This window comes from Macaca fascicularis, chromosome 10 (assembly GCF_037993035.2).
Source record: "Macaca fascicularis isolate 582-1 chromosome 10, T2T-MFA8v1.1".
NCBI lineage: Eukaryota > Metazoa > Chordata > Mammalia > Primates > Cercopithecidae > Macaca > Macaca fascicularis.
The window spans coordinates 110610532-110630217 of NC_088384.1; the positions used below are offsets into that span (position 1 = coordinate 110610532).

The window sequence follows — 19686 nt, forward strand, 5'->3', positions numbered from 1 at the left end:
TCACTCTTATATAGGATGGAGGGGCATTACCTGTGGGGCAAACTCCTATGTCCTAGTTCTCCTTGGTTAACATCTCCACCCTTGACTTCCAGATTATATCAACCCACACCATTTTCTGTGGCTGTTGAAAAGCCTGAAAGTGACAGAGGAGACTGAGACTCTACGGCGATAGTGTCAGCCAAATTGGAGGGTTGGACACTCATGGAGAAGTGACTGGTCAGCCCCAGGTAGTGGACTGTCCAGGCCAGTGGGGAGTCACTTAGCCTAGTTTGCTACCACCATGGCAAATGAAGAGCAAGAGGCTGAGAGTTAGAGAAGCAAGGAAGTCCAAGAAGAATTGAGAAGTTGCATGAGATAACATCTAATTCTAATATAGTTCGGAAAATACTTAGCTTGGGTCCCTGCTCTTCTGTCAAAGACACTGACTATGTTATCACTTAAGGAGAGATAATATGGAGTTCTTTTCAAAGCAAATACTTCTTGCAGATTGCTAGGCTACATGGAGTCCTGAATTACTGTCTTAAGAACCCAGTTTCAGAAAAACTCCCTTCAAAACTATCGCTGTGGGTGAACACTTAGTGCCAGTGAGTGAACTTAAAATCAGAAATGCAAATGTCACACTGAAATAGATTATCTATAAAGTCGTCGTCCAGATGAAAGAGCATATGGCTACAACTAAGTGTCTCTTTTTAGATTATGATAAGCATGAAAATAAACTTCTTACAGATGGATCGACCATCAGCCTGAGTTTATGCATCCCTAAGAGTCCAACTTTTCTGAAACAATTCCTGGAGTAGTGGTTAAGAGCTTATTTTCCAGATTCAGGCAAACAAAAGTTGGAATCCTGGCATATTTCTCTTAGTTTTTGACCTTGAGTAAGATGCTTAACCTCACTAAAACAAAATTTGCTCATCTGTGAAATAGGAATAATAATAGAATCTGCCAAACAGAAATGTTGGGAGGACTAATTGAAATAATGCACATAAAGGGCTCAGCATTCCACAGTGTGCACAACAAGAGTTCAGCCAATGCTAGGCATTAATATTAACATCCTGCTTGAGAAAAATATTTGATTTGTTTTGGAAAGTAGGTGCCAATAGGAATAGCACATGAGAACTGAGGCTAATTCAGTCAGTACTGTGATGATATATATCTTCTTTTATGATTATATTTTAAGTTCTAGGGTACATGTGCACAACATGCATGTTTGTTACGTATATATACATGTGCCATGTTGGGGTGCTGCACCCGTTAACTCGTTATTTACATTAGGTATATCTCCTAATGCTATCCCTCCTCCCTCCCCCCACCCCACAACAGGCCTGGTGTGTGACATTCCCCACCCTGTGTCCAAGTGTTCTCATTGATATATATCTTCAGAGTTTGGAGAGAATGCTCTGAGAAGAGAAAGTCAATGGGATTACAGAAAGGGCATGCTGGCAAAATGAAAAACAATTTTCACCTACTTAGTTAAGTTGTACCTTAACTTCATAGAGTAACTATAGAAACCTAACTGCAGCCCAGTGCTAGAGATGGGGATGCTAATGGATCTGCATGAGAAAGTGCTCTTCAGGATGGCATCCACATTAATTGTAGAACAGTGACTCCCCAGTGGTGGACAGGGAGACCAGACATTTGGTGGAGGGGGTTGAAAAAGCCTCAAGTCAACATTTTAATAGAATTTTACTGGAGTAGAATCTTGGCTTGTGGGGAGATGTGGAATGTATAGGGATTCCACAGAAGGCATAATTACTTCCATTTCTCCCTGGAGAGACTTGTCAAACAGATTTCTATGAGATCTGTGCTTAAAGAGTTGAGAAATACCACCGTAGACCAGAGGTTGGCAAACTAAGGCCCAAGGCCAAATCTGGCCCACTGCTTGGCCTTGTAAATAAAGTTTTATTGGAAGGTATCCACACCCATTCATTTACATATATTCTGTGGTTGCTTTCATGCTATATTTGCTGAGTTGAGTAGCTGCAATAGAGACCTGGGGGCTCTCAAAGATTAAAACATTTACTCTTTGGCTCATTACAGAAAGTTTGCTGACTCCTGTGGTAGATTATAAAGGCCTAAAGAGCCCCATCTTATCTCTAGAGTTTGCATGGAGGCAGTGTACTATTTCCTTTCAACAGGAATTTTGGCACCAAAATTTTCTGTTTTCTTCATAACTGTCCTTGAATCCTTTAGAGGTATAATTGTGATTCTGTTCAAGACATTATAAAGGCTTACTATTATAGTAAAATTAGGAATTCTAAGCAAATTCTTAATTGTTTCAGCTGCTTCTTAGAACTGGAAATTTCGGTGAACTTATCAGAATATTCTTTGCTAGGAAAAGAAGCCAATAAAAAATGTTAGAGATTTTAAACCAGGGCTAAGAAATTATTAAGAGTATCAAATTTTAAAGGAAGAAAAGACAAAGGAAAAACAGAACAAATTATACATGGATTGGTGACAATTTAAGGCTGAAAATTAGGTGTAATAAAACTACCATCACCAACAACAAAGTACATGCTGAATGAGATTTTCGTGTAACTACTAAATCTGCTGTCCTTCTACCCAGGTTGTTGGAACTGTGTGATATGCTTATTTGCTTAAGCTTTGACAGTGGCCTGTGGGGATTGACTTGTTCAAATCAGGGGCTTTGAAGATACTCACAAAGACACATATTTTTCAAATATACAATTTCAGACCAGCGTGCATTCAGCTGTGGCAGTGGTCCTCATTTTGCCCCCCAGAGGATGTTTGACAATGTTTAGAGACAATTTTGGATTTCAGTGGAGGTGGGAGAATCTGCTACTGGTATTTAGTGGGTGGAGGCCAGAGGTGCTACTAAACATCCTACCATGCACAGGAAAACCCCCCAAATATAAAGAATTTTCTGGCCCAAAATGTCACTCGTGCTAAAATTGAGAAACATGAATGTATAGGAGATGAGATATTTCAACATGGAAATTGTACTGTCATTGAAATCTCATACAGTGTATTTACATTAGGATTACCTATCTTTATTTATTTAAGACTCTGTCATGAGGCTGGAGTACAGTGGCACAATCTCCACTCACTGCAGCCTCGACCTCCCTGGGCTCAGGTGATCTTCTGACTTCAGCTTCCCAAGTAGCTGGGACTGCAGGCATGCACTACCACACCTAATTTTTATATATATATATTTTTTTATAGAGACAGGATTTCACTGTGTTGCCCAGATTGGTCTTGAACTCCTGGACTCAAGCAACTCACCCACATTGGCCTCCCAACATGCTGGAATTACTGGCATGAGCCACCACACCCAGCCAGGATTAACTACTATTTATAGCCAGTGAAACTATTATAGTTCGAATAAAAGATTTCTCTTTTAAATAAACATATGTTAGTTTAAAAAGTCAATTTGAAGAAAAATGTTAACTAAATAATACTATCGATGACAAGTAGATTTGTTACATAAAATACAAAGGAGACAGTTGAATGAATTAATTTTTAAAAACTGCCCTAAACTATTAAGTGAATGGGATTATTTTCAAATTGTCATTCTTTGAAACAATGTCAGTGTTAATCCAAGTAGTTCCCACATGCTACCATATTTAGTAAGTCTTCCTGTTTTATTTTCGCTAAACAATACTGAGATATTTAAGATAAGCTTTTAGTCCTCTGGATACTTAGTGGCTCTTCTGGTGTTCTTAGGACAGTGTGCTAGCAGTTGAAATTGGGAGTTTAGTTTAATGGATTACATTTCTCCTTCAGTGTCTCTCTCAAACTCAAGATGGCAGCTTATGCTGCTCTGTTTCAAAGGCCACCATGTGCCACCTTTTGCAAGCCACCCATCTCAGGTGCCCGCATCCGGAAGTACTTTTAGAAGTCTTTGTCGGCAGCCCCGAGAGGGAGACACAGCATCGTCTGAAAGTACTTTATAAATATTTATGACATTGACTTGCAAATTACAGATAAAATACCTGAAAACATAGTGAAGAGCATATTTGGTCCCAACTGAAGAGGTTTTGACTCAGTGGACCTTGGCTAGTCTCTAGGAATCTGCATATTTAGCAATTATCCTGAGTGATGCTGGACCAGTGAGAATCACTGAGGTATGATATATGACAATAAAGGGAGGCTCCTGATTGCACACATTGCTCTCAACTTTCGTACTGTCTGCTTTTGTACTGCGTATTGGTATGTGATAGTTTGACGTCGCAGACTGCCTGTTCATTAACCAAATCTGAGTTTTCCTTATCTTCTAATGAACCAATATGTTTTCATTTGTCCTTACTACTTAATAAATAAAAAGAAAAATAAGAAATGAGAAAAAAGTCCCCTAGACTTAATACAGATGGGTCCAAAATGGAAATCATTAGGCATGCTGAAATTGAAGAACCTTTAGCTTGCATTCAGCAGCTTTTGGACATAAGCCAGGCAAACACTGGTTCAACTGTGAAGAAAATGAACACATTTTTTAAACTGTTAGAAATGCTGTCATTGAAGTTTGGGTCTGAAAACTGAGGGATAATTAGGAAATTTAAAATATCTTTCTTGGTGAAGATATCTTTTCTCGCAGTGGGCATACATTTTGCACATGTTTAGCATGTTCAGTTTTTGAACACATTCTTGGGGCATGTACAAAAGCAAGAGGTTGCCAATAGTAGAATGACAGCAAGAAACCTATTTTTCACATCCTTTATTTGAAGAAGCAGAGTGACAGTCATTCCCGCTGTAATTACAGTCCTCAGGTTGTGGTAATATTTTAAGGGAGCCAATTGTCTCATTGGTTATTCAGACATAAGCAAGATGTTGATAGGACTCTCCTTGCCAACCATAGTACTGAGAATGTTCATTTTCATGGCTGAATCTCCACCCTGAAAAGGATTTGGTGCTTGAACTCTTACCAATGGCTCTTGTAACTTGCCTTCTTAGAGTTATTCAGTCTAGTGGTTAATTAGACTGTGATCTGATGGCAAAAAAAAAAAAAAAAAAAAGGACTGGAGAAGAATGTAGATGACATTTGTTAGATTAGGCTGTAATTTTCAGATCTTGCTTTAATATCTGTACATCTTACTGTCTTTTAAAAAATTTAAACATTCTATTTTGAGATAATTATAAATTCACATTCAAGAATATTCACATGTAAGAAATATTACAAAAAGATCCTATATCCTTTACTCAGTTTCTCTGGTAGTAAAGTCTTCCAAAACTACAGTACGATATCATACTCCAGCCTGGGCAACAGAGCTAGACTCCGTCTCAAAAAAAAAAAAACACAAATATATTGACATTGATATTGATGTAGCCAAGCTACAGAACAGTTCCATTGCTACAAGGATCCCTCATGTTAACCTGTTACAGCCAAACCCACATCCCTGGGCTCCCTCTCTCCTCCACCACCACATTCCTAACTTCTGACCATCGTTAATCTGTTTTCCATTTCTATAATTTTGTCACATCAAGAATGCTATACAAATGCAATCATGTAGTATGTAACATTTTAGATTTGGCTGTTTTTTTTTTTTTTTTACTCAGTATAATTCTTACAGAGATTTACTCAAGTTGTTGCAGATATTAATAGTTAATTTCTTTTTATTGCTAAGTAGTATCCCATCATATGGAGGAAATACCACCGTTTCTTTAATCATTCACCCATGTTATCAGGCTTTCAGGTTTTGGCTATTTTGAATAAAGCTATGAATATTCATATACAGATTTCTTTTTTTTTTTTTTTGTATGTGGGGATAAAAGTTTTCATTTCTGTGTCATAAATTCCTAAGAATGAAACTGCTGGTTGTATGTTGCTTATTTCATTTTTTAAAGAAACTACCACTGTTTTTCAGAGTGGCTGTACCATGTTACATTCCCACCAACTATGTATGAGTCATCCAATTTTTCCACCTCCTTGTCAGCATTGGGTGGTGGTGGTATTATTATTATTTCAGCCAATCTGATAGGTGTGTATGGGTAGCCCTTGTGGTTTTAATTTTCACTTCATAGGTAGTGCTGTTGAACATGTCTTCATGTGCTTCTCGACCATCTGCACACTGTCTCCGGTGAGATGTCTGTTCATGACTTTTTCACATAGCAAAAGTTTTCATTTTGGTGAGGTCCAGTTTATCAAATTTTCCCTCTGTGGATTGTGCCTTTGGTAACAGGTCTAAGAACTCTGTCCCGACTGTGATCTCTTGCATTTTCTTCTTATCGTTTTATTTAATATTTAGGTCTATTTTTAGCCATTTTTTATTTAAGGTGAGTGTTTTAATGTTTAAGTCGACGATTTCCCCCCGCCCCATGGATGTCCAATTGCCTCGGTACTGTGCACTGAAAAGCTTGCTTTTCTTCCACTGAATTGCTTTTCCACCTTTGTCTCTGTGTTTTCATATTGCTTGGTGGATTTAATAACTGCAGGATGGAAACCAATAGAATTGACTAATTATACTAATACCTCTGGGTATTTAAAAAATAACAGAATCCTCTTTCATTTAATTTACAGGGTTTTTTTTTGGGTTTTGTTTTTGTTTGTTTTTTTTTTTTTGGTAGTCTCTCTCTGCTGCCCAGCCTGGAGTTGAGTGGCATGATCTTGGCTCACTGCTGCCTCTGCTTCCCGGGTTCAAGCAATTCACGTGCCTCAGCCTCCTGAGTAGCTGGGACTACAGGCATGTGCCACCACTCCCAGCTAATTTTTATATTTTTAGTAGAGATGGGACTTTGCCATATTAGCCAGGCTGGTCTCAATCTCCTGGCCTCAAATGATCCACCCATCTCAGCCCCCCAAAGTGCTGGGATTACACGCATGAGCCACCGTGCCCAGCCATACAGTATTAACTTTTATTAAACAAAACAAAAACTAACGAACAAAACCAAAACCTATTCTTATGATCCAGAGAAAACATTGTTAACATTTTGGGTTTTTTGTTTTTGTCTTTTTCCATGCATTTTTAGTGTAGTGGAGATCATGACCTAAATGAAATTTTGTATTCTGCTTCACCCTTCCCCACAATAACATATTATGAACACTTTCCTATGTCCTTGGAAATTCCTTCTGAAACTTGTTTCAAATGAACCACCTATGTTATCCTGCAGATAGATAACTTATGTACTATAGATGTAGTATAATTTACTATATAAATATTATGTATATTATCTATATTACTATTTTTATAAAATAATTGCCTATGTTATCTTATAGATGCATAACATTTATTATAGATATATTCTATATGTATACCATAATATGTACTACATATTTACTGTATGTGTACCATTTATTATATATAGCTACTGTTACTTTATAGATAAGTAGGTATATTACATTATATATTATAGAAATATTATAATTTACTTTGTGACTCCTTATTGTTGAAATTTGAGTAATCTCTATTTTTTTATTGTAAATAATGCTGTGAACATTTTATTGTACATTCGGTGGGATCAGACACATATCTTACCCTCTTTATTTAGAGCTAAACTTCGGAGTAGAGTGGATTTCCTTTTTTCACCCTGAACAAAGCAGTTAATTTATGTTCAAGTTTCTGAGACAGAAGAGAAAAATGGAATATATAAACATTGCAGACAAGTAGTAGTTAACTTGAATTCCTCCCACATCTGCCAGGTACTGATAGAATTATAAAAGGTTTTAAAATTGACTATGGTTTGAAGGACCAAATATTTTATGTAGACTTTGTTTTGTTTCTTCTTATTAGCTCAGAGGTTCTTAAACTTTGTAGTGCATAAAAATTATGTATCGGTAAAGTATACAAAACCACATATGTATGGTAATTGGAGGTGATTTAAGGATGGAGGATAATCATGACTGAAGACAGTCCACCCATCTGCCCTTGAATATGGAATTCATTTTGTTTTGGGTTTTTTCCTAAGAATAGATTTCTATTCTTTTTTTCTTTCCTTTTCTTTTTGTTTTGAGACAGAGTCTCGCTCTGTCACCCAGGCTGGAGTGCAGTGGCGCGATCTCGGCTCACTGCAAGCTCCCCCTCCTGCGTTCACACCATTCTCCTGCCTCAGCCTCCCGAGTAGCTGGGACTACAGGTGCCACCACCACATCGGCTAATTTTTTGTGTTTTTAGTAGAGATGGGGTTTCACCATGTTAGCCAGGATGGTCTCGATCTCCTTACGTTGTGATCGCCTGCCTCGGCCTCCCAAAGTGCTGGGATTTACAGGCGTGAGCCACCGTGCCCAGCCTGATTTCTATTCTTTTAAGGTTATTTATTGTCAAGTGACCTTTAAAGATCACCAGTCAAGTATAATAGTGCCACTCAGACATTTGCCATCAGTAAATACTACTATTAATTTATACTCATTTGCCGAGTGTGGTGGCTCACGCCTGTAATCCCAGCACTTTGGGAGGTCGAGGTGGGCGGATCAAGAGGTGAGAAGTTTGAGTCCAGCCTCACCAACATGGTGAAACCCCGTCTCTACTAAAGAAAATACAAAAATTAGCCGGGAGTGGTGGCGCTTGCCTGTAATTCCAGCTACTCAGGAGTCTGACGCAAGAGAATCACTTCAACCCGTGAGGCAGACGTTGCAGTGAGCCAAGATAGCACCACCTCACTCCAGCCTGGGCGACAAAGCGAGACCAGACTCAGTCTCAAAAAAAAATAAATAAATAAATAAATAAAAATAAAAATTCATTAATTTTTAGGTTTAAAAAAGTCTTACTTTATTTTGCTTTTTGAGAACATTGTTTTTCATATGCTCATTAGCTCTTTGCATTTTCTCTCTCTAGCATTACTAATATTTTAAAGTACTAGTGTATTTTTTACCAGTTATTTTCTTCAGGGTAGTTTTGGTTGCTAGAATCAGACCCCCATTCAAGCTAGCTTAATTAAAAGTTGCAGTGATGTTGATGGTAATGGGTTCCTTGGGATATAGATGATTTCCAAGAAACCCAGAGGAAAGGCAAGATCTCAATATTAGGAATTGAAAGATGGTGAAGAACTAAATTGTCTCTTTTACCTAGAGTAGAAATGATCTAGTTCCCTGTAGCAGGTTCCACTGCTTAACTCTCCTGCAAGTGATTCAACATGGCCAACAACTTCTGTGTAAACCTACCGGCATTGACCTTTCAATTTGGTCTGCACCTCTGGCAGTGATCTTCCGGTCTCTGGGTTGAATATCCTAAGCAAGAATTTGGTTGGTGTTAATCAGTCAATTATTAGCTAGTTAGTTTAGTGTCTGGTCCAACTCTTCACTATCCATTATTAAGAATATCACATGATAACCATAAGCTGTCAGATTCTAGGATGGGTAATGAGATCTTTAGCATAGACCAAGCCCATGATTTTCAGATTTAATTGCACTTGAAATTCTAGCATGTGCCTTGAACGCCTATTTTATTTGTGCTTATTTGGGATTTTTATATCTGGGACTATTTCTGAAATATACCTAGTGATATTGCTATCAAAGCATGAAGAAATTTATCTTCAAATACTTATTTTCTTTTGATTCCAGTAATTGTCTGAATGACACATAATATGCCCATTGTGGAAATAATTTTGATTTTTAAAACTTTATTTTCCCAAAGCAACATCACATTTCTGGCTTGCAAATATTTCACAGGTGGAAACGTCAAAAAGAAAACATTTAAATGCAAATGTCAGTCAGGGGAGACGCTGAGCTCAGTCTTTGTATTTCCTTCCAGATTTATCAACGATGCTGGTTAGTATTCAAGAAAGCTTCAAGCAAAGGTCCAAAAAGACTGGAGAAATTTTCTGATGAACGTGCTGCATATTTCAGGTGTTATCATAAGGTAAGACTCAATTGCTGTAGCTTTCCAGAAATCTGTTTACAGGGAGGCAACTGGAATTATTGAGTCTGAAGACTTGCCTAAATTATTTAACAAAGGTACAAGCAATACCTTTTCCAAGGGCAAAACACCCCTAAAATAACATCTGCTTGCTAATTGTTTCAAGTAATTGACTAATGTAAAGTCACTCTTCTGGTTTCCTGCTATTTGCTGTAGCTGTTCTTGTTGTTTTCCAGTCTGTGCTATGGGACTTATCATGTTCTTATACTCCCTGTACTGAAACCCTGAGAGAATGAGGACTGGACCTCATTGTGTCTCAGACACTGCCTGATGCAGAAAGGCACTCATTCAATGCTTGGGGAATGTGGGGAGAGAAGGGAGGGGAAGCAGCAGAAAACAGGTAACTGTGGACGAAGCGGAAGTTCGACCCATTTGTTGATTTCTTTAAGTTTGATGACTAAATTTTCTTAGTAGTAGTGAGACTTCCTCACTAAAAACAGTCATTGTGTGTTAGAACTCATTAAGGTAAGTACAAGGTTTACTTACCACTTGGTTTCACAAATTAGCTAAATATTTCCCTCTACATGGCAGTATATTTCCATGGTCCTTGTTAATACGCAGCCTATGTATTTTCTTTTTTTCATGAAAACGTGTGAAAGCACATGGTTAACACTCCTCCAAGGCTCTGGTTATTTTCAGGTGGAGAAAATACTACTCTTTTGTCTGTGAAGGAACTATGCTTATTTTTATGATAGAACATTTTAATTTTGGCTTTCCATCTTGAAGATTCTTTAAGCCTCATTTGGTGAGAATTTACTGAGGCCAGGCTTCTTTGCCATTTAAAATTTTATGTGAAACCAGTCGATCTATTAGAACAGAAACTTGGCTAGGTGGGGGAAGTGAACAGTCTTTCCTTTTGTGCAAATCCACCAAAAGTAGTGACTTTTTGACATCTTATAAAGGGTCTATGTTGACACTTTGGTTTATATGATGATGAAAACAGTAGGAGAAGCTGCATTTCTTCTCAAATTAGAGAAATAAGGACTATGCTATACTTTATAGGCACATCTATATGTACATAAGGGAAGAATAAGCACAAAACAAGCTTCTGGGACAGGTAGAAAAGGGAGTCAAGGGCGGCATCTTCCATGCGTTTCATTTCCCTGTCACCCCATGAAGTAGTTCCACATTCCAAGGCTTCCACTCCCAGCCTTCCTTCTCTCCAAAGGAGAACCTACTTATACCTTTTTGAATCCAGATTTCCTCTATCATTTATCTTTCATCTGCCAAATATGAAATGACGCTATTCAAATATATCTATTTTTTGTTCTCAGGGAAGTGTTGTTGAATTGCGAATGTATTATTGAGGCACAGTGATCCATGAAGCCAGTGATAGCATAACTCTGAACCCTGCAAATAATCTTGAGCCAAACTCTCCACTTCTATAACACTCCCAACTATTTGTATCCAGTCATTTTGAATCAGACGTATTATGGCCCAGCTATCCCTCATGTATCCAGTATTTTATCTTATAACAAGATGGCGAGCAATGCTATAAGGGTGACTTGCTTTATTTTAGCTCGATCAGCCCTTTCTTAAAAGGAGAATCAAAATACCCAGGAAGATGTTTGGCTTATCATCTAGACACAGACAGAGCTTTAGGTGGCCAGAAATTATCGTTACACATCAGGACTTCTCTTGAGAAACTTAGCCAGTCTGTAACTTTGCAATTCACCATGAGGCCCTGTACTGTTTGGTCATTGTGTGTGGCCATTGATCCTGTTTTTGTCTTGGTAGAGTTCCAAATATGTCTGGTTCTTCACAATCCACATATCTGATTCTTTACAATTCCATATGCCAACCTTTCTGAATGTAGAAAAACTAAGAAATAGGCTATGTTTTACTGATAGACCTATGCATACCTAAGAGAAGAAAGAAGATAAATGAGGAATACGTTATAGGAACTCCTCAAATCCCATCCATCAGCAATGTTGTTGGCCGTATGCTCAAAATGTATGGAGACTCTGAACACAGCTCACAGCCTCTACTGCTACCACTGGGGTCCTAGGCAGTGGACTGCCAAATTCTTGGGCTTCTAGGGTCTGTTCGAAACACTTGTATGACACTGCAATATTCTTTGCTGCAACATTCTCAGCCAAGGTGTTATAATGGTCTACGCCAGTGGTCCCCAACCTTTCTGGCACCGGGACAGGTTTCATGGAAGACAATTTTTCCACAGACGGAGTTGGGGGTGGGATTGGTTTCGGGATGAAACTGTTCCACCTCAAATGATTAGGCATTAGATTCTCATAAGGAGCAGGCAACCTAGATCCCTAGGTTCACAATAGAGTTTACACTCCTATGAGAATCAGGAGGTGGAGCTCAGGCAGGAATGCTTGTTCACATCCTGCGGTGTAGCCTGGTCCCTAATAGGCTGTAGACCAGTACTGGTCCAGTACCCATCTGCTGCCCAGGGGTGAGGGTCCCTGGTCTATGCGATCACATGATTTGATTTCCTGCTGCCCTTTTAACCTCATCTCTGAGTCTCCTTAGTCCTACCTTCCTCTGCTCCAGGTGCCCTGGGCTCCTCTCTTTCCTTAGAAGATGCCAAGCACCTTTACACCTGCTCTTCCCTTTTCCTGGAATGTTCTCCCCCAGGTACCCACTGAGCTCACTCCCTTACTTTGTTCAGTGCATTGCTCCAATTGCTCCTCTAAGAGAGGCCATTTCTTGACTCCCTTGTTGAAAATAGAACCCACCTAGTCACTGCCTTCCACATCCCTCTTATTTCTCTTCTTAGGAGGCACCATAACATAACACACTTGCTTGGTTGTTTCCTATCGTCTTCCTCTTTCCCCCGCATAAAATAAGGTCTACAGAAACAGGGTTTTTGGGGGGATGGGAGACACGATTCACTATTAGTTCAGAATCTAACACATAGTGAACACTTTTAAAAGTATTGGCTGAAAAGCAAGAAATGTTATCAATAGAGGAAATGGAATACATACAGATGTCTATGTGTCATACTTTTATTTAGCTTACCAGAAGAAATCTGTACTTGAGGCATCTGAAACCAGAAAAAGGAATTTTGATTTGAAGAAAATAGGGTGGGCAGTGATGGAGGCAGAAAAAACCAGGATTTGGATGTTTTAGGAGGACAGAAAAATATAAAATCAAAATGGATGAAAAAGCTCTTGCTTGAATGTGCAATGAAGAAAGGGAAGTTGAGGACAAACTTGCTCTATTTCAGACTCTACCTGCTGGCTCTGGAATTTAATATGTAAATCTTTGGGGAACTTGGTAAGCCACATTCTCTTTCATCTATAATAATCATTAACCAAAGTTCAAAGCATTAGAACGGAAGAATTATCTACATTTAGCCTCCAAGCCCTTGATGAATTCCTGTAGCTGATTCATCCTCTACTCTTTTAGATCTGATACATTTAGTATTAATCTCTCGGGGCATATAAAAAGCTGGAGTAATTCTGAGATATGCATTTTTCATCTAAAAGCTGTGTAATTTATGAATCTTGATAATAAAATACTCAGGTTATAAGTAGCACACCGTGACCAAATTTTAGAGTTTATTCTAATATAAATAAAGCAATTTCCAAAAGAAATGAGGAAATGTACATCATGCTATTTGATGAATACGGAGGTGGTGTGGTGCATACAGACATATCCCTCCTGGAGGAAATCTGTAGCACTGATAAGAGCGCAGTACTTCTCCCATTTTATTTTTAAAGATATTATTAAGAAGAAAATGCCAGTTTTGCATATCTGACTCTTTTTAGAAGTTTCAGCACAAGAAAAAGACTGTGGAATTTTAAAATTTGGTGCCCCCTCACTGAAAATGTAGCTTGAGGTACACTCCTGCAAAAGCTGGAAAATAAATATATGAATAATGCACATATAGAACAATTCATTTTTCATTTCTTTACTTCCACCATGAAGCACCCCTCAAGCACCCATAGTTGTCAGAGATGGCTGTGAATTTGATTAACTGTAATTCCAACAATATTAAGACTCCAGTTACTTTAAATACAGTTCTTAACCTTCTTGTTAAACACCAGTTCCATGTTTTCATTCAGGAAATAATGTTGCTTACACTAATGAGAAGGGAATGAAAGTTTCTGTGCATAGTTTGACTTTTTCAAGATGAGTAACACTCGAGATGAAATAGAGTGGAAAGAAGACTATCGACCGCTTTTGAGACCAAGGCAAATGGTGTGGCGGGAAGTATGCCGGTCCTGGATTTAGGAAGTCTGAGTTCCAATCCCAGCTTTGCCACCGTGTATGTTTGACAAGTCACCCTCTTTCTGTGTAAAGGTGGCCTCCGAGGCAAGTTACACATTCACTTCCTCATCATCACACATGGCTGAGTCTGCAGGGATTCAGTTCACCTTGGACCAGAAGAACAAGTCCAGCAAATCCTGTGTTTAGTGTTTCCCAAAATGTGTATGACAGAGTGTGTCAAAAGAACCTTTCATGATTAAAGATTGTGTGGTCAAAGAAATTGGGAAATGCAACATTTATGGCCCCATCTTTGAGATTCATAGCCCACTGCAGCCCCTCACAGGCTCTGAAAAGTCCTACAGTTAAGAAATTGGAGGGACTTTGAGTCAGCATTTCCATGGAACTATTTTTTTTTTTTAAATTACATATTCCAGGGAACAAATAAATTTAATTCTAGGGAACACAGTCTGGGATATGCTGCTTTCATGTGTTACTTATTGTTGTTTCAACAGTAAACAACTAGGGACGATCGTTTCTACTTTATCAAAGTCAGGGTTAATGTGTGTATTAAATGAATGTGAATGTATTTGAAAAGGGAACAACTCTCTAACTGTAGGGATTAATTGCCATTATTATTTTTATTCTGCCAAACACCTTTAGTCTTATTTGTTCTGTCATTCTATCCTTTATATAATGACTAGGTCACTTGTATCTCCTAAGCTCAATGTCCGACCTTATTCTTGGTTTCTGCAAAAATAGGATTCTAGGTTCCACACAATGAGCTAATGTACTAAAATTTATTTCTCTGGAATTTCATCCAACTTATCTGTGTGTGTGTGTGTGTGTGTGTGTGTGTGTGTGTGAGAGAGAGAGAGAGAGAGAACTTTTTCTGTACTAATGATTCATTCTTTTTTTACTCAGTTTCTTCCTCATCTAAAACATTTCCTCTTCCGATACAGCTGTCTGTAATATGTCTTTTCAAAATCATAAAATGTTATAGCCCCCCCCTTTCAATACTCAGATATTTACTTTGGAGCCATCCCCTCCTCATGTAGGAAACTACCCATCATGCCATGTTCTAGAAGTTTCCTAAGCTTATGCCAAAGAGGGCATGACTCTTTACATCTTCATAAATTAAACTATGGATTATTACTCTGATGTTTTTCCCAGGTGATAATTCCATTCCCATATTTCTAAGGAGTAGATAGATAGAAGAGGTTAACTGTAGCACAAAAAAAACCCTATGTTTTCCAATTTAAGTACTTTTCCTAGTCAAGGAAGTATGAGTCTGCACCAGAGTGCCAAAGACTCCTGAAACACGTTCAAAACGGAATGAACTCTTTCCTACCCGAGCTTGGTTTCTTTTTTTTTGTTTTGCTCTTGTTGCCCAGGCTGGAGTGCAATGGTGGGATCTCAGCTCACTGCAACTTCCGTCTCCTGGGTTCAAGTGATTCTTCTGCCTCAGCCTCCTGAGTGGCTGGGATTACAGGCATCCACCACCACGCCCGGCTAATTTTTTGTATTTTTAGTAGAGATGGGGTTTCACCAAGTTGGGCAGGCTGGTCTTGAACTCCTGACCTCAGGTGATCCGCCCGCCTCGGCCTCCCAAAGTGCTGGGATTACAGGCCTGAGCCACTGCGCCCGGCCTGAGCTTGGTTTCTTTATGGGCTTCTGTGCCTCATTGTACAGCATCAAGATCCATTCTGTTATTCAAGGCAGAAGCCAGGGAGTTTTCTTTGACTTACTCTCTCCCGTATTCCCTCCCAAATCAATCCGTCACAAGGTTTGCATGCAGCCCTCCCGCTGTATAGACCCCTGTTCTTTCCTGGTCCATGTGCAAACATTTATCCATCCCTCAAAGTCTCTGCTCTGTCTTCACCTCCCCATGAGTCTTCTCCACTTTCCCTGAGGTGGTTCATCGGCTGGGCCCGCTCTGCCTGGAGGCACTGGTCACAATGAAAGCAGGGCTTTATTTTCACGGTGGTGGCAGGTTCTGTCCGGTTAGGGCCGATCCCTTCTTCTTTGGTAATGGATATCTGATTTCTAGTTGGAGACAAGGCAACCCATAGTAAAGACCCCTGTGCAGCGAGATATGTTCCTGCAACTGATTCCTGGCCTCAGGCGAATAAGCACGGAAGACACCTGCCCTTCTTTTTCTCTTGCTCTTTCCTACTGATTCGAAAATGGGCGTCAGCCATCTTGGCCCATGATACTCGAAAGCTTATGGATTGAGGGTAGCACAGCAACAGGTAGAAGCCTGGAATTGGGTGTTCAGGGCTGGTCTGTGCTCCCTGACACCGTAGAACACCAGGGCAGCCCAAGGCTACCTACCTCTGGATTTGTTTTATATGAGAGGAATAAACTTCTTTCTTGTTTAAGCCTTTATAATGTTGGATTTTCTCTCATGTGCACCAGAGCCCTAGCTATTAGAGATGTAGTAAAATTTCCTCATCATCCAATGCACTCTGGATAGGGAATCCTATTATTCACAATCAGGAGTATCCTGACATGGTCGCTGTCCATTGGATTTGAATTTCTTGAAGATAGAAACCATGCTTTATTCATCTTTGTATCTATCTTTCCAGCATAGTGTCTCATGCAAAATAGGTGCTTTGGATTCCACAGACCCTTAGGGTTCCCAGGAAATGATTCTTGGCCTACTTATACTAGTATTGTGTAGTAGAAATGTTAGGGAACCCTGGTGTATTGAGAATTAAAAGGGTTGTGCGACTCACATGCCAAATTCTCTGTCATCTGAGCACATGCATAGTTTTGTCTTATGGAGAAGACCCTCTAATAACAGAGATAATGACATCATATTTTAAGTTTTACTTATTATTATTATTATTATTTGAGACAGGGTCTTGCTTTGCCATACAGGCTGGAGTGCAGTGGTGCTATCTCAGCTCATTGCAACCTCTGCCTCCTGAGCTTAAGCAGTCCTCCCACATCAGCCTCCTGAGTTGCTGGAACTGTAGGCGTGCACCACCATACCCAGCTGATTTTTTATTATTTGTAGAGACAGGGTCTTGCTATGTTGTCCATGCTGGTCTCAAACTCATGGGCTCAAGTGATCCTCCCTCCTGGTCCTCCCAAAGTGCTGGGATTACAGGCACAAGCCACTGTGCCAGGCCTCATTTGTACACATATTTACATTTTTAAAAAATCAATCTAAAACATGCAGAAGGTTAAGAAAAATCAAATGGTATTGAAGAGCATATCATGAAAAGTAGTAATGCCTACTTTATTCCCACCCGTCTGTTGTGGGTTGAATTGCGACCTCCTAAAAATATATGCCTAAGGTGTAACTGCTGATACCTGTGGATGTGACTTTATTTGGAACTAGGATCTTTGTAGATGTATTCAGGTTGCAGTGGGATTATTGGATTAGGGTGGACCCCAGTCCCATAGCTGGTACCCTTACAAGAAGAGACACAGACCCACAGGGAGAAAGCCACGTGAAGACAGGCAGAGACTGGAGTGATGCAATTAAGAGCCAAAAGTGGCAAGGACTGCCAGCAGCCACCAGACCGTAGGAGAGATGCATGGAACAGGCTCTTCCTCACAGCTTCCAGTAGGAAGCAACCCACCAGTGCCTTGATTTTGGGCTCTGGCCTCCGGAACTGTGACAGCATACATTTCTGTTGTGCAAGAACCCAGTACTTTGTTACTACAACCCTATTCTAGGACATGAATTCACCTCCCGAGGCTTAATCACCATTGTCATTCCCTGGTGTTCATTTTCCTGGTGGTTGCCTCTGTAACTCTCAATGATGTGTTTATAACTTTGCTTCTTGTTTTATTAACTTCCAGCATTACCAACAGATTCCTCCCCTTTAGAAAGTTAATGGTTTGGCTCATTTATGAAATCTCATCAACTCTTTCTTCTTACTTACAAATTGTGACCCTTACTTTACTTTCAATAAATATTCTACTGTATGTGGAACATTCAGTAACATGCTTAAACCCCTGTGCCCTTCCCCATAAATGTTAGAAAGTGATTCTTATATCAGTCTCATTTGTTAACGATCTTATTGCCTGTCCCCGTTGCTTTTCTCTTCTCTATTTGTCAGGTTTTTTTTTTTTTTTTTTTGCTTTCCTGTTATTCAGTACAAGGTTCTTGTCTTACAGCAATGTGGGCTCACTCTTGTCACATGTTCCATTGTTTCGAGAGAGACTGGAAGCAAAGATCTTTTAGTTGATACAAGAAAGGACAAATTGAATATCTCTCTGGGTGACTGGCCTGAAAGCTGCCTTTAAAATTTTTTAAAATCTCTTATTTACCCCTTGAATTAATGCTAGAAAGAGAAAGCAACGGTATTCCCAGGAGGCAACATGTGACACTATGCTTAGTAGGTCTACTATTTTAATATGTGTAAATTACAAATAAAACTATCATCATACTTTATTTGCAATGGACCTAGACTCCTATTTTCTTTCAGTTCTTTATAGTTTTTATATATATACATTCATTGTGATGGAAAACATTACAAATACTTCAGCTATAATAACATTTTTATTAGAGATACACATACGCGTCACAAAATATTATTTTGGTCAATACCACCATTAAAATCATCAAGGACAAATTTGTGTCTATGCCTCCTCTGTAAGGATACCCTAATTGTGATTGGAAAGCTGAATGTTTTATATGCCAGAATGACAGGTTTCAAAGGAAACACAAAGAACAAAATCAGAGAGAGAGAGAAAATATACACATACCATGTAGTATGACCATGGTTGAAACAAGGTCAAAGGTGATGTCAACCCCATGTTGTAACATCTACCGGGGCAGGAGTCACAAACGTTGGGTCAGATATCACCTGTGAGTTGCAAGTACAAGATGGTTTCAAAGCTGTGCCTCTGCAAGATTTCTTTTTTTCTTTTTGAGGCTTCCCATCACCCTTAGAATTCTATCAAAGCTCACTGCCAATACCCTGGGCTCCAAGGCCCTGCACGATCCTGCTCCAGCACATTTCTCCGACCTGCCTTGCCACTTGTCACTTTGCTACAATGACCTCCCTTCACTTCTCCTGTCTCAAAGCCTTTGCAGTTTCTGTTCCTTTGGTCTATCGAGCTCTCCCCCATTTTTTTTTTCTCTTCCTCCAGGGATTAGCTCAATTTCAGTGCCTGAAAAGGGCCCTGTATGAATACTCTATGCTACTCAGAATCACATTTCTTTAGTACTGTACTCTCCCTTTCTGTGTGGGGGATATATTCCAAGACCCCCAGTGGATGGTTGAAACCGTGTATAGTTGTCAACCCTATATATTCTATGTTTTTTCCTATACATACATAACTATGACAAATTCATAAATTAGGCACAATAAGAGATTGACAATAACTAATAATAAAAGAGAACAATTACAACAATATACTGTAATAAAAGTTATATGAATGTGGCCTCTCTCTCTCAAAGTATCTATTGTACCATACTCACCTATTTTCAGAGCACAGCTGACCATAGGTAACCTGAAACCTCTGAAACGGAAACTGTGGACAAGAAAAACTACCATATATTAAGCACATAGCCTTTCTCACTGTTGGAATTATGTTGGCCAGGTGCAGTGGCTCATGCCTGTGATCTCAGTATTTTGGGAGGCTGAGGTGGGAGGATCACTTGAGCCCAGGAGTTTGAGAGCAGCCTGAGCAACATAGTCTCAACATGGTCTCTCTAACATTGTCTTTTTTAAAAAAAATAATCTACTTG

General features: G+C 39.3%; 1 protein-coding gene across 5 annotated transcripts in view; it reads left to right on the forward strand.

Annotated features, from left to right (window-relative positions):
* The window catches only part of DOK5 (docking protein 5), a 173000-nt gene that overhangs the window by 68780 nt on the left and 84534 nt on the right, over positions 1-19686 (forward strand). For all 5 annotated transcript variants that reach the window (XM_005569386.5, XM_074003249.1, XM_015429986.4 and 2 more), the window contains exon 2: positions 9636-9743. In XM_005569386.5, the coding sequence (XP_005569443.3) occupies positions 9636-9743 (108 nt within the window). The remainder of the gene's footprint in view (positions 1-9635; positions 9744-19686) is intronic.